We start from the raw sequence: 14912 nt of genomic DNA on the forward strand, positions 1-14912 counted from the left end.
CTGTAATTTCAGAGTGTAATGCTTCCATCTTCAATCTAACATTGTAGGGTTTTATTTGCATGGATGATATTACAGTAACACAGCAATCACAAACCAAACCCATCTAAAATGCAGGACTAAAAGGGAGAAAAAGAAGAATGGGAACAAAAAAAAAAAATATAAGACTATTATTATACACAACATATACTCTGCAATTGTTGCACCCGAACTTTCCTAGTTTTGATTTTCTGCCCCAGCATCAACCTTGTCTGTGACTAGTATGTTGAACTTGATCCTAAGGTCACCCCTCTTTGAAGGATCCTTTGGAAACGGCATACCTTCTCCTGCAACCACCTCTTCATAGTTTGGACTAATCACATTGTTTACAGCAATGGTCAGATCCCTGCCATCTAGAGTTGTAAGATGGACAGTGTAGCTTGATTGTGCTTCAGCTTCGGTAAGTGATATCTCTTCTGTGACAACCAAATCATTACCGTCTCTTGTAAACACATTGTGAGGCTTCTCATCAATGATGAACACAATATCTGCAGCAATTACATTTGGCTGCTGGTTTCCTTTCTCCTGGAATGTGACTTTTGTTCCCTTTTTCCAGCCAGGTTTGATTTCAATGGTCAAGATTTCCTCCACATGAATAACTTTCCTGCAAGTAACAAGTCAAAACGACGAATTAGTTTTCCTTTTAGTTTCAGATTCGTTCAGTATAGAAGAACAATCCAGCTAAACTCAACTAAATAATTATACAACTATGAACTATCTAAAGTTGGAAACATGTACTTTCTTACCTTAAACATAAAACTAAATTTTTGAGTCCAAAACAATAGGACTCACTTTCTATTCATGAAATTTACCAGAGAAGACAGTTCAATCATAAACTTACCCACTTGCATCCACAACTTCCCTTGAAATCTTCATCTTTTTGGTAGTGCCCTTGTAGAGTTCCTCAAGGGTGCAAAGTAGTGTGTTTTCAATGGGAGGAGCCCTGCGTGGACTTTGATTCATGGGTGTGGCTTCTTCTCTAGCTGAACTGAACATGTCACTGCCAAATATTCCACCAAAGGATCTTGACACCCAAGATCCACCATAACCACCCCTCATGCCCCTTCCCCTTCCCATTCCCATTCCTCCATAGGGGCTTGAAGATCCAAAAACTTCAGCAAAGATGCTTTCTGCATTTCTGGGGTTGAACCTAAACATTGTTGGTCCATCCCCACCATGGAAGAATGAAGCTCCACCACCACCACCACCACCAGGAGGTTGTCTTTTCCCTTTAAGGACATCTTCTCCATATTGATCACAAATTGCTCTCTTATGCGGATCACTTAGAACCTTCAACAAAACCAATATACCAACTCAGAATTCTATCTATTCATAGCATCAAACTCCAGAGGTTTTAAAATCCCTAATAATCAACATCAATGATCATGATTACTGAGTATCTAGCAATTCAAATCTAAGAGGCTTGAAAGAAGGTGTACCTTACCTCATAGGCTTCAGAGATCTGTTTGAATTTAGTCTCAGCATCTTTGTTGTTGGTTGGATTCTTATCAGGGTGCCATTTCATGGCAAGCTTTCTATAAGCTTTCTTCAAGTCTTCATCTGTGGCAGTTCTCTCTACCTCCAAGGTCCTATAGTAGTCCAACCCCATATCAATTCCGATTTCTTCTCCTTTTTTTTTCTCTCTTCTAAGAGGTCTTTCCTTTGTTGTTGCTCAAGTGTAGCTATATTTTGTTCTCTGTTATTGTTATTATTATTATTGTGTTTTTGACATCAAATTTTCTGACGGTTGTTTTTAATCTATTCTTCATCTAGTTACTTTAGTCTTTAGAACTTAAGTCCAATTTAAACAAACAGTTTAATTGAACTCTTTTTAAAAAAATAATTTTATTTTAATTTTTTTCTAAACTCCTAAATAGTATTTTAAAAAACTACAATTTAATTTTAAAAATTACACTAAATATTAATATTATTATTTTTTATAAATAAAAAATTAAAAAAAATATTTTTAAAGCTTACCAAATGGCCTTAATAACTTTTCAGCCTCTTTCTTAAGTCCTAGTAATATGCTCATCATGATGATAAGATAAAATAATAATTGTTGGATATCATTGTATTTAAAATTGTTTTTAAGTATCCATGTGATGCACGGGTGGAAAAAAGATGGGATAGCCGATAACGTTCAGTGAGAAACACTGAAACACAGTAGGATTGTAGGAACGGAATGCAACTCTTTTTCCTCGTTTTCTTGCTTTCCTTATTTTTTTTTTACGGTTTCGCTACGTTACTAACAGCATTTCTGTCAATTTCTGTCAACTTTTATGTATAATTGTGTTTAATGAAAGTATCTTCATGGATGTGTCTAATAAAAATGTCTCTTTTATGACTGTGTTTAATAAAAATGTCTTTATAGATATATTTTCTGGATGTGTCTTTTTATATATGTGTTTAAAATATAATATGTTTGATACCCTATATTTTTCTTTTTTTTTTTTATCTTTTGGGTTGGGTCAGGGACTGGGCCTTGTGCTTTGGCATATGAAGGAATAAATAAGTCTTGGTAAAAAAGCATGACAGAAAAAAAAAGTCTTGGTAAAAAAGGGATAAAGAGACTATTACCCCCTCTATTTTGTCATTTTGCGAGACATTCCATTCGAAATTATATTTTTACAATTATAAAAATATTATTTATATACTAAAATTAATAACTAAAATAATATAAATATATATAATTTAATTTATTTTTAATATATATTTTATATTTTTATATATATTATATATTAAAGACTAATTTTAATAATTAATTTTAATATATATGTAATATAATAATAATTATTATTATGATAAAAAGATTTGACGAAATATATAAGTAGATAACTCATAAAAGCATGTCATCAACGTACTTTGATCCTATGATAATCGATTTTTTTTTGTGTGCCTTTTTGTGTTGTATTAAATTTGGATACAAGAGGATCGAATCAAGAATCCAAAGGAGGATACCCACTGTGTTAAAACTCGATGCACCATGTTGAAAGAGCGCAGTACAAAAAACAATGGATTACTATACACAAGAAAGATACACTTTGCAACATGATTAGACGGCTAATCTAATATAGTCTGGTCTAATTCCACTATGGCCCCAGAAGTTTCTTAAGTCCAGTTTTTTGGTCAGAAGTCAACCTTGCTGGGAACTTGATATCAAACTTGATCCTAAGGTTACCCTTCTTAGAAGGGTCTTTGGGAATTGGCATTCCTTCCCTAGGAACCACTTCTTCATAGCTTGGATGAATCACATTGTTTATGGGAATGCTAAGAACCCTGCCATCTAGAGTTTTCAAATGGACAGTGTAACCTGTTAGAGCTTCAGAAAGTGAAATCTTGTGTGTCACAACCAAGTCATTTCCATCTCTTGTGAACACACGGTGTGCTTTCTCATCAATCACAAACACAAGATCTGCAGCAATCACATTTGGTTGCTCGTTTCCTTTCTCCGGGAACGTTATCTTTGTCCCTTTCTTCCACCCCGGTTTGATTTCTATGGTTAAGATTTCCTCCACCGGCAAAGTTTTACTGCAATGAAACAAACTTTTAACATTCAACAATGGCAAACATTAAAATTGGAAATCATTGAAAAGATAAGGAATGATTGGAGTGCTTACCCGCTTGCATCAGCAATTTCCCTTGAGATCTTCATCTTTTTGGTAGTGCCCTTATAAAGTTCTTCAAGGGTGCAAGGCAATGTTCTTTCTATAGGAGGTGCCTTCCGTGGACCCTGACTCATTGGCCTTCCTTCTCCAAATGAATTGAATATATCATCACCAAAGATTCCACCAAATGACCTTGTTCCACCACCCCTCATCCCGGCACCGGAACCACCACCTCCCATTCCCCCGAAGGGGCTTGAAAATCCAAAGAACTCGGCAAATATGTCATCTGCATTCCTGGGATTGAACCTGAACGTTGTTGTCCCATTACCAGTTTGGAAGAATGAAGCACCACCTGCACCTGCTGCATCTGGAGGTGGCACTTGCCCTTTTAGCCCTTCTTCTCCATATTGATCATAAATTGCTCTCTTCTGTGGATCACTCAGAACCTGCAAGCATCAAAAACCAATGCAACTTAGTTGCATAAGAACAACGAGACATAAATATAATATAATATAATGATTGGAGGAACATCCTATAATTCATTACATACCTCATAGGCTTCGGATATCTGCTTGAATTTAGACTCGGCTTCTTTCTTATTGTTTGGGTTCTTATCAGGGTGCCATTTCATGGCAAGCTTTCTATAAGCTTTCTTCAAGTCATCATCTGTGGCACTCTTATCAACCTGCAGAATCTTATAGTAGTCTACCCCCATGATCACACTAATGTAACAACCAACTTGATTTCGTTCTTTTAATATCAATTTGCAAGTTTCGATCGGAGTTCAACTCAATTCAATTACAAATAGCTAACAAGCTGGACTTAATACTGAAGAAAATGATGAAACGATTTGTCCAGAAGGTGCGCCAATGCTTCCAAGACCAGAAGCATGTAGAACTTTCCATCAATATCTCGATAATGCCACCTCTTTAGATGAATGGCCCTTTTTGGGTAGGCCCGTTTTCGCTAAAAAAGCCCATAGTTGGCCCAAAAAAATCACAAATTATTATTTTATCGGGCAAAAAAGTTAGTTAAAGATCTTGCAACTCACGTGAGATAGAGATTATTACGATTCATGGCATGAATGCATGAGATGAGGTGAGGTATGTCCTTTTAAGGCAAAAGGTAAACACCTTTTTTGTTTCAGGTGGTTATAACTACTCATAACTAAGAGAGAGAAGGTTGATTAGAGTATTAAATTTGTGTTTAGTTAGTTTAGTTGCGCGGCGCGCTTCCCGCGACAACAACCCTCGTCATCGATTTCCGCCATTTTGAATCGTTATAACAGACTGATACCGAGCTGAAGAATCAAACTAACTTTCTGGCAAAATGCAAACCGTTTTGATTTCGTTTCCTCTCCTCACTCCCTTCAACATCTCATCCTCAGATCCGCACACTTCCTTTCGTCAAATTCCTTTCTCCTCCACTCGCTTCTCCTCGCTTTCCATTCCCTGCGCCACCGCTCGCCGGAGTTGCAGCGTTCCAGCTTCTACAGGCGAATCCGCTCCCTCCACCGTTGCTCCAACAATCTACGTCGATAACAACGATCCCGGCGATTGCACTGTGTTCGTGATCCGGGCTCACAACTGGATCGGCCTCCTCCAGATCATCACCAACGTTTTCAAGGTCCTCAACCTCAAGATCGACAGAGCCACTGTCGAATTCGAAGGTGAGTTCTTCACGAAGAGGTTTTTCGTCACTGACTCAGATGGAAATAAGATTGAGGACTCCGAGAGCTTGATGAGGATCACGCGAGCGCTGGAGGAGGCCGTTGGTGCCGCCAGCAATGGCATCGGCGTCCGGACGGTTCCGGCGTTGGCCAGTGCAGGGGTGAGCAGAGGAGTTGTAGTCCGGAGGCCTGGGTTTCTAGAAGGGCTTGGGGAGCATCGGGCTAAAGCTGAGAGAATGTTCAGCTTAATGGACGGGTTCTTGAAGAACGATCCCATCAGTCTTCAGAAGGATATTCTTCATCACGTTGAGTACACCGTAGCAAGATCGCGGTTTAGTTTCGATGATTTTGAAGCGTACCAGGTAAGCTGCCTTTAAGCTTAATTGCATTATCATTTTGTTCGGCATAATGATTGTGTATGCGCAAGTTGTTACCGGATGGAATTCACAGTTGAGTAATTCAATAATGCCACTGGAAATTTTAGAAATGTTCTTAGCGACTTTGTAATACGTGTTCCTGGATATCAAGTGAAGGAAGTTGCCAGCTATTTTGCTGATTGATTGCTGCCAAGCAATCCCAATGGAAAAACCAGAAAATAGTTGCCAATTATGTTCAAGCAGTTAAAGAAGGGTCGATTGGTGATCTAGTAATTTTGATGGTAGATGCATCATTAGTTATTGAAATTCTTATGAGGTTGCGATTTGAAGAGTAAGCTGGTGAATGAATGTATGGCATAGTGCGGTTTATGCAGTTATGCTTGAATTTTTTTTATGTGAACTTGTCATTGAAGGAAAAGCTTATCCCGTTAAACTTTTTCTCTGTGATATCCTAATACTACAGCCTTGTAGGTTATAGAGCATAAATGATATAACTGAACTACCTTGGCTTAATGATTGTCATATTTTAAACAGTTTATCATTAGAATATTGAGCATGTGTAATGGTATTTGTAGGCATTGGCACATACTGTAAGAGATCGATTGATTGAACGCTGGCATGATACTCACATTTACTTCAAGAGGACAAAACCTAAGCGCCTCTACTTCCTCTCGCTTGAGTTTCTTATGGGTACTTAAATTGATCCGCTAAAATATGATTTACATGTTACAACAAATATCCTTATTCAATCTTTATTTCCTGTCTATTTCTTTCTCCAAGTTATTTTTATTTATAAGTGCTTGCAAGTTGTGAATATAACTTCCATGACTTATTTATTAAATGAATAAACTAAAAGTATAAACCAATGTGTAACTAAGAACACCTGTTATTTGGATATCAGGCAGGTCTTTGTCAAATAGTGTCATTAATCTTGGTATCGAGGATCAATGTGCGGAGGCCCTAAACCAACTTGGATTTGAATTTGAAGTTGTGGCTGAGCAGGTATTACTAACATTTGATCTAATCTTTTATTTTATTTTATATTTTTGCTTTTATCCAGAAAAGACCCACTCTACTTGTTGTAATATCATTTATCCAACTTGGTACTCGAGGTGGTTATGAGTATTTGTTAACGTTCATGTACATTAAATCTTTGACAAGGAAGGAGATGCCGCCCTAGGAAATGGTGGCCTTGCTCGTCTTTCAGCATGTCAAATGGATTCTCTAGCAACTTTAGACTATCCTGCGTGGGGGTAAGGTGTTACTATGTGATTCTATTTTGAAACATTATTACCTTCATAAAGTTTTCCATTGTTAAGATTTTAAACATATATATTAGCTGTGAACTTGGCCTTATGACCTTGAATGTCTAATGCACTTTGTTATTGGGCCTCATTTAGCTGTTGTGATGCACCGAAACATTTTCAAGCCTCTAAACAGTATTATATAACGTGTTTGCATGATGCTATATATCCAATAGCATGATAGCGGTTTGTTTGGATAATTTAATTTCTAAATCACGGTTCTCATTCTTGGAGTGTCTTTATCCTAAAACTTTGTGGATTTGAGAGTTCTGCTCTGTATGATCAGAAACATCTTATGTGAACTTCTGTAATAATTATTCATGCAAAACCCTATGAAGCACAAAGGATTAACACATCCTACAGAGAAATCAATTTTTCTGTGTCATTATTATGCTTATATTAAGTATCAGATACTGAATGATGTCAAAACTGGGAGTAAAAGTATAAGACTTCTTATGTTTGTGCTTTGGTGTGGACAAAAATATTCCCTTAACTAATGATTGGGTGCTGTGAGCTGAATTTCATTGAGTTGATTTTCATTTTGCAGTTATGGATTGCGTTATGAATATGGATTGTTTCGTCAGATCATAGTTGATGGCTTTCAACATGAAAAACCTGATTACTGGCTGAACTTTGGAAACCCTTGGGAAATAGAGAGAATTCATGTAACATATGAAGTGAAGGTTGTCAAGGGCTTCCTGTTTTCTTCTTTTTGCTTCATTTTAGTTTTTCTACTTTCTAGTGATGTAGCCCTTTATTTTTATCAACTGAACATTACAATCTATATCATCTCTATGTTTTGCTGGTTGGGTTAGTTCTATGGGACTGTTGAAGAGGTAGAAATGAATGGAGAGAAACAAAAAGTTTGGATCCCTGGAGAAACGGTAAGCTTAGTACTTTTTACCTGATTTAAAATAGTATTCCTGATTCCTCTTTTCAATATCGAATGTTCATTGTTGGACAAAGAATCTGTTTTCTCATAAAAAGGTGGTACTAATAATATTTGGTAACTTGTTTTCACAATTCCAGGTAGAAGCTGTGGCTTATGACAACCCAATACCTGGCTATGGGACAAGAAATACCATCAACCTTCGGCTTTGGGCTGCTAAACCTAGTAGTAAATTTGATTTGGTGATTTATTCTCTTATTACATCATCTGCTACAAATTTAGTTATTGTTATTGTTGTTATTAACTTTATGAGCTATTTAATCATAATCATATATGATCAACCAATACTCAAAGTGTACCTAGATTAGAAACAGATGAAAGTTTGTTTATTTTAATCCATTCTTGCAAGTGTATTTTGTCATCTCTCTCATTTGATATTGATTCAGGGTGAGTTATTGAGTCCTTTATCCCACTGTTGTTTGCAGGAGGCCTATAACACTGGAGACTACATTAATTCTGTTGTCAATAGACAGAACGCTGAAACCATAAGTAATGTCTTGTATCCAGATGATCGCTCTCATCAGGTATTCCCTCCAAATGAAAACAACTAAAAAAATGATTTCCTCATTGTTATTATCTGTTCAGACTGTTTTATTTTCATTTTTAGCTTTGTCTCCATGCTTGACAATGAAAGCTAATATCATCATATTTTTATTTGTTCAATTATGATTGGAAGAATGAGTCTCCCATACTGCTTTTTCATAGGATTAATTGCTATAGTTATGATATTCTCTTATTGTATCAGTTAATTTGATAACAAAACTTTGCTATGTTGCTCGTAGAATCTTTTATAGAAGCTTAGTTTATAATTAACCTTCCTGTGTCACGCAGTTCTTAAGTATCTGTTGAAGCTTGTCTCGTGTGTGCTTTTAAATTTTTTGGCTCAACATTATTGTTCATAGAATCGATTATCTACTATTTAGGAGCAAAGGCTCAGTGAAGGCACTAGGTTGTATTTCCTCTGCATTTTTTGTTGTTTGCCTTGATCTTCCCTTGTTAATGTGCGCTATAATGCATTGTTGTATATGTGTCTCAAGTTTTCATTGTTAATATTCCATGCTTTTTAATTGTCATCTTCACAATGTTTATTAGTTCCATTTGTTTAGGAAGTTTGTTTAGTCTATTGTATCTTTCATAGTAGGATAAATTTGTCCAGTATAATGTTTTTCCCCTATTCTGAAGAATATTCAACTCTTCTTCTCATATTATACTTTATGTTCAGGGAAAGGAGCTGAGATTGAAACAACAATATTTTTTTGTCTCAGCATCTTTACAAGACATCATGCGAAGGTTCAAAGAAGAACATACTAACTTTGATGAACTGCCAGAGAAGGTTTAGTTTCAAATGTTTTGGGATTACAGACATTCATTTGTTAGTTAGTGTGTGATCTATAGTAATCAATAACATGTTATTTTTATTTTATTTACTCATTTTTATTGTTCATCAGTGATGCTGAGAGAAAATTATGAGTTCTGTCTCATAACTTACATTATGCCTTTCCTCTAAGTAGGTTGCTCTCCATCTAAATGACACCCATCCATCTCTTTCAATTGCTGAGGTCATGCGGATGTTAGTTGATGAAGAACATTTAGGTTGGCATAAGGCATGGGACATTGTATGCAAAATTTTCTCTTTCACAACCCACACAATGGTAACTGATGGAGAGAAAATCCCTGTTGAGCTACTTGAAAATCTTCTCCCTCGCCATTTAGAGGTATGATCTGCTAAGATAGTAAGATATTTGTTTTCTGTATTTTATTTAATATTGTACCTTAATCTGTGATTTATTAGTCATTTGAGTGGCAAGAAAACAGATACGTTCACTCATATTGTACCATTATATTTGGCTAAAGCATGGGATTATTTTACTTCATGGTGCACTAACTATTCAGAAAGTTTTCCATATTGAACATCAGACTTTACTAATCAAGATGGGTTTTTTTGTTGTTCTTTTGTTCTCATGAAAATAATTCCCTTTTAACTAACTAATTAAATTGAATTATTTACCGAGTATCTTATCTGCCTTTTTTCAGATTTTATATGAAATAAACTTTAACTTCCTGGAGGAGATGAAGAAAAGGATTGGTCTAGATTATAGTAGACTAGCCCTGCTGTCCATTGTTGAAGAAGGTGCTATGAAGGTACTTTTGGAACAATCTGTCTATAATTGATCTAGTAATGTTTAGTTTGCTATAGTATCTTTCTTTTTATCACCCCTTTTTCTCTATGAATTGTAAATTACATAAGTCCATATTGTACTATCAATGGATGCCCTGTTAATAAAAAAGGGTAGCCCGGTACACAAACATCCCACATTAACGTAGGGTCTGGAGAAGGGCTGCACCCTAAGGGTGTAATGTATGCAGCCTAACCTGATAATTACATCAAGGACTATTTCTACGGCTTGAACCTGTGACCTTGAGGTCACATGGAGAATATGCAAGGCTCTGTTAATGCAAGGCAAAATATGCTGGGAAATTTTAAGCTGTTAAGAATCAGGATTAAGTCATCAATTTATATATAGCACATGCAATTTAAATATATTTTTTTCATGGCTCAATAGCAACTTCAATGCCAATGGTATGTCCCCTATCAGTTCAGGTTTGCCTGTGTTCTCGTTCTTGCTGTGTTTTCAGTTACTAGCCTTTCTTACCAAAGTGCTTTGCCTTCCCTTCTTGTCTCTCTAAAAGTTGGGTCTATTGGTTAAGTAAACAACCTTAATTTGTTACCCAATCCAAACCTAAACGATTTCATATATATAGACTTCTGAATGTGTTATATTGTTGTAACACTTGATACACAAACCTTTGTTTCTATTAGCAGTTTGGCACTGAATTCAAATTTCTGCAATGCATAAGCTCACTTAAGTTGGCAGCTGGAAATGAAGGGCCTTGATAAGTAATATGTGAATTACAAGTGGACTTCGTATAAATTCATATGATACAACTTAGAACAATCTTTTTCTCTGTAAGTTAATAAATTAGGTAACTTTTAAGCTGAACAAAAGCTTCATGCTTTTGAATCCTTCGAATTTTTGAATGGTAAGTCTACTATGAAAATGCTTGTGAATTCCAAGATCTATGATCATGATGCTTACAGTCTTGAACATCATATTTAATTAAATTCTGTTTAATCTTTTATATGCTTACAAATAACCAGATTTTTGTGATTATATGTTGGATTTGCAGAGCATTCGAATGGCAAACTTGGCAATTGTTTGCTCCCATACTGTGAATGGTGTTTCAAAATTACATCTAGAAAAACTGAAGACAAAAACATTTAAGGTATGATTTCATCATTGATAATAGTCTTTTTCACCTAAGCTAGTGTGTAGTCTTAAAGTGATCAAGTTTATGGCTCAACTTTGCAGGACTTCTATGGGCTATATCCAGAAAAATTTCAATGCAAGACAAATGGTGTGAGCCAGGTAGGTAATTGCAGTAGCTGTTATAGGATGTGTGTAAACTTTTGTTTGATCTCCTGTCTCATATATGTATAGCTATATGAAAGGATTAAAGTGGCTTACTGTTGAATTGGGCCCGTATATTAGAGTGTAATCAATGTTTGTAAGTGTGTTACAAGAAAGGTTGTCTATACAACTAGTTCTACTCTGACATTTGTTTCTCTTTGTTGTTGAAAGGCTTGAGTTTGTTATTTACATCTTAACTCATTGGCGTATAACATCAAGATGCTTATGCCTTATTGTACAAATATTTGTACATATTTTTCTTAGAAGTAAAATAGATTTGTGGAGAACTATGAATATTTGTATACTTGGTATACTATTGAGCATTTTATTTTTTATTTTTCATTTTTAGAAGTGCAATTGCATGTGCAGCAACTAATAATCCAGTAAATTGATATTTGTCAGCGTCGGTGGATTGTGGTGAGCAATCCCGGTTTACGTGATCTTATATCAAAATGGCTAGGGACTGAAGCTTGGATCCGTGATGCTGACCTTCTGTCAGGATTGAGAGATCATTTGGACAATGCTGATTTCCATCTAGAATGGAAAATGGTAAAATTCCAAAGCTTATTACTATCCTTCGAGAAATTTCTTCAGATTTGAGAGAACTAGATATGATCTGATCTAATATACTTTAGTGCCGTTCTGATACTGTAGGTTAAAAAGGTTAATAAAATGAGGCTTGCTGAGTACATTGAAGCAATGAGTGGTGTGAAGGTTTGATTGCAATAATTTTACCTAAACATTACTTCTGTCTTTGATTTCTATGGTAGAAAACTAGAAATCACTCTTTCCTGACTTTGTCTTTATTGCAGGTCAGTTTAGATGCAATGTTTGATGTTCAGGTCAAGCGGATACATGAATACAAAAGGCAGCTGCTTAATATATTTGGAATTATCCATAGATATAATTGTCTCAAGGTGTGTGTTTGTGGGTGCCTTGGTACTAAAAGAATTTACTGATATACAAATGCCAATTTCAATTGACACAATTATCCTTTTCCCTCAAATAAAAATATATTTGTGGTTACTATATATATTCAGGTAGCTGTTGTTTTGTCTTAATCTGATATCTCCCACTGTTATGGTTTGGACGCCTGATCACCTACATATGAATTTGGAGATATACTAAGCCATAAACTGAGACTTACATTACTTGCTTTCTTGCAGAATATGGATAAGGATAGTAGGAGAAAAGTTGTACCTCGTGTTTGCATAATTGGTGGGAAAGCTGCTCCTGGTTATGAAATTGCAAAGAAGATTATCAAACTTTGTCATGCAGTGGCAGAAAAAATCAATAATGATACTGATATTGGAGATCTTTTGAAAGTGGTATGTTTAAAATGTTCATCTGTATTGATTTTATCACTCTTGCACCTTTTTTTTTTTTTTGGATCTTGAGTATCTTAGTCTTATTATCAAGAACTCAATTAATTTTGGATGTCCCGACTGAGTTTTCTGAAGGGGGTTGGGTCTCCCAGTAAGAACTATTTCTATCCCTAGGGATCAAGGCACCTATCACCTTAATGAATCCCTCATCCGTCACTCTTGTTCTTTTTATTTATCAGTATTTGTTCTGGTATTTATCTTGTTTGACCCATACTCATTTCTATTTGATAGGTTTTTATCCCTGACTATAATGTTTCTGTTGCCGAATTGGTAATACCTGGGGCTGACCTTTCTCAACACCTGAGGTTTGCAAATTTAGTGCTCATTTATTTTAATGCCTTTGTCAAGTTTGTCAATGTTGCTGATTAGTATCTGTCTTTTGCTTCACTCCTTATCATGTTTTATCAATAATACTGTAATACTGTATTCACGAATACCAAACGACTCAGGGCTGTATAGAGCTAGTTTTGCGAAATGCAGTGCAGGCATTTTGCTTATTGACATCAATATCTTTCTTATAGCACTGCAGGAAATGAAGCATCGGGAACTGGGAACATGAAATTTTTGATGAATGGATGTTTGCTTTTAGCAACAGCAGATGGATCCACAGTTGAAATAATTGAAGAAATAGGGGAGGATAACTTGGTGGGTGATAACTTTTCTTGTTACTTAATGATATATGTGATCTAATAACAATAGAGAAAGGATTTCAAATTAAGGAATCAGGTTGCATAGGCTTCTATTTTATTTTCTCCATTTTCAGTTTGTTTTTGGCGCAAAAGTGCATGAAGTTGAAAAACGGCGTCAGAAAAGATTATCTAATTTGGCACCCCTACAGCCTGCGAAAGTACCCCTACATTTTGCACGGGTATTGAGGTATGAACAAAATATATTACCATCTCTAATGAAATTATATAGGTAAAGGCTATGGTGTCTTTGAGATTACACCTAACTTACTAAAAAAGATAAATACATAATATTTAATAAATTTTAAATATTTTATTTTTTATTTTAAATATTTTATTTTTTATCTTTAAAAGTAAGTTAAGCAATTTAGACACCATAATAAAAGACACCATAGAACTCACCATTATATAAATGGATCTATGTTTTCCTTCATTTCATTTTATTTTACTTTTGGCGGGTTGCTGCTATTAATCTGATACTACAATCAGGATGGTTCGAGATGGATATTTTGGGCATAATGATTATTTTAAATCCTTATGTGAGACGGTGGAATTTGGATTTGGTAATGATTACTATCTTCTTACCTCTGATTTTGGGAGTTACCTTGAGGCACAGGTACTTGGTTCATATGCTTTTGAGGAGTCTCCAAAATACTCATATTCAGTCAGTTTTCTGCCCTCCAATATATTAATATTTTAATTTGATTATTTATGAAAACAGGCTGCTGCTGATAAAGCATTTGTTAACCAAGACAAGTGGACGAGAATGAGTATCCTTAGTGTTGCCGGCTCCGGGAGATTTAGCAGTGACAGGACCATTCAAGACTATGCTGAGAGCACATGGAAAATTAGTCCCTGCAGATGCCCCCTCTGATTTGTAGCTAGCGTACCACTATAATACTATATTGGGACTAACTATGCTCGTATAATGGCCCTTGGCCAACATAACCGATTTGGTAGATTTAGACTCAGTATAACCGGCAGAAAGAAAATAGTACTATATAAATAAGATGCTAGTAATTGAACTTTAAACTTTTGCTCTCAAATTCTTCAAATTTTCACACTTTCAACGCTGATTAATGATTTTTAAGTGGTGATTATCTGATTTCGACCGACCGACCGACCGACCGAAGTACATAATTTATTTAGGATGGCTATTCTCATGAAGATATTTTTATGTAAAATAATATTAAAAATCGTTAAATAATTTAATAAATTTTATTAAATTACTTAATATAATGCGTTAATATTTTAACTATTATTTTCGCATGATAATATTTTCATTTGAATAATCATTTTTATTTATTTTAAATCATAATTTTAGAAGTTTCTTCGTACAAATCAATGGAGATTATTTAAGACTAAGTGCTCGTTCATCTTTCAATTGTTTTTGTTTTATTAATTTGTTAACAGTTTGAGTAAATAACATAA

At 35.2% G+C, this 14912-nt stretch overlaps 3 protein-coding genes across 3 annotated transcripts; 1 reads left to right on the forward strand and 2 right to left on the reverse strand.

Moving 5' to 3' along the window:
- Positions 1-29: 29 nt before the first annotated feature.
- Positions 30-2071, reverse strand: LOC107621549 (uncharacterized). The gene is made up of 4 exons (XM_088503598.1): positions 2022-2071; positions 1481-1827; positions 878-1326; positions 30-640 (listed from the first exon to the last, which is right to left on the reverse strand). Exons 2-4 carry the CDS (start codon positions 1643-1645, stop codon positions 214-216), a joined length of 1041 nt encoding a protein of 346 aa, XP_088359724.1. The 5' UTR covers positions 1646-1827; positions 2022-2071; the 3' UTR covers positions 30-213.
- Positions 2072-2934: 863 nt separating this feature from the next.
- LOC107621551 (uncharacterized) lies at positions 2935-4493 on the reverse strand. The gene is made up of 3 exons (XM_016323581.3): positions 4192-4493; positions 3654-4087; positions 2935-3564 (listed from the first exon to the last, which is right to left on the reverse strand). Exons 1-3 carry the CDS (start codon positions 4354-4356, stop codon positions 3126-3128), a joined length of 1038 nt encoding a protein of 345 aa, XP_016179067.1. The 5' UTR covers positions 4357-4493; the 3' UTR covers positions 2935-3125.
- A 190-nt stretch (positions 4494-4683) lies between these two features.
- On the forward strand, positions 4684-14513 carry LOC107623631 (uncharacterized). The gene is made up of 22 exons (XM_016325970.3): positions 4684-5672; positions 6263-6377; positions 6589-6689; positions 6849-6940; positions 7539-7674; positions 7807-7875; positions 8021-8122; positions 8366-8464; positions 9163-9273; positions 9452-9655; positions 9975-10082; positions 11130-11225; positions 11312-11368; positions 11813-11959; positions 12065-12124; positions 12223-12327; positions 12577-12738; positions 13027-13100; positions 13317-13440; positions 13559-13671; positions 13971-14097; positions 14203-14513. Exons 1-22 carry the CDS (start codon positions 4971-4973, stop codon positions 14353-14355), a joined length of 3057 nt encoding a protein of 1018 aa, XP_016181456.1. The 5' UTR covers positions 4684-4970; the 3' UTR covers positions 14356-14513.
- The last annotated feature ends 399 nt before the right edge of the window (positions 14514-14912 follow it).

The sequence above is a fragment of the Arachis ipaensis genome, chromosome B10, assembly GCF_059453495.1.
Source record: "Arachis ipaensis isolate K30076 ecotype BB chromosome B10, ASM5945349v1, whole genome shotgun sequence".
In the NCBI taxonomy this organism is placed as follows: domain Eukaryota; kingdom Viridiplantae; phylum Streptophyta; class Magnoliopsida; order Fabales; family Fabaceae; genus Arachis; species Arachis ipaensis.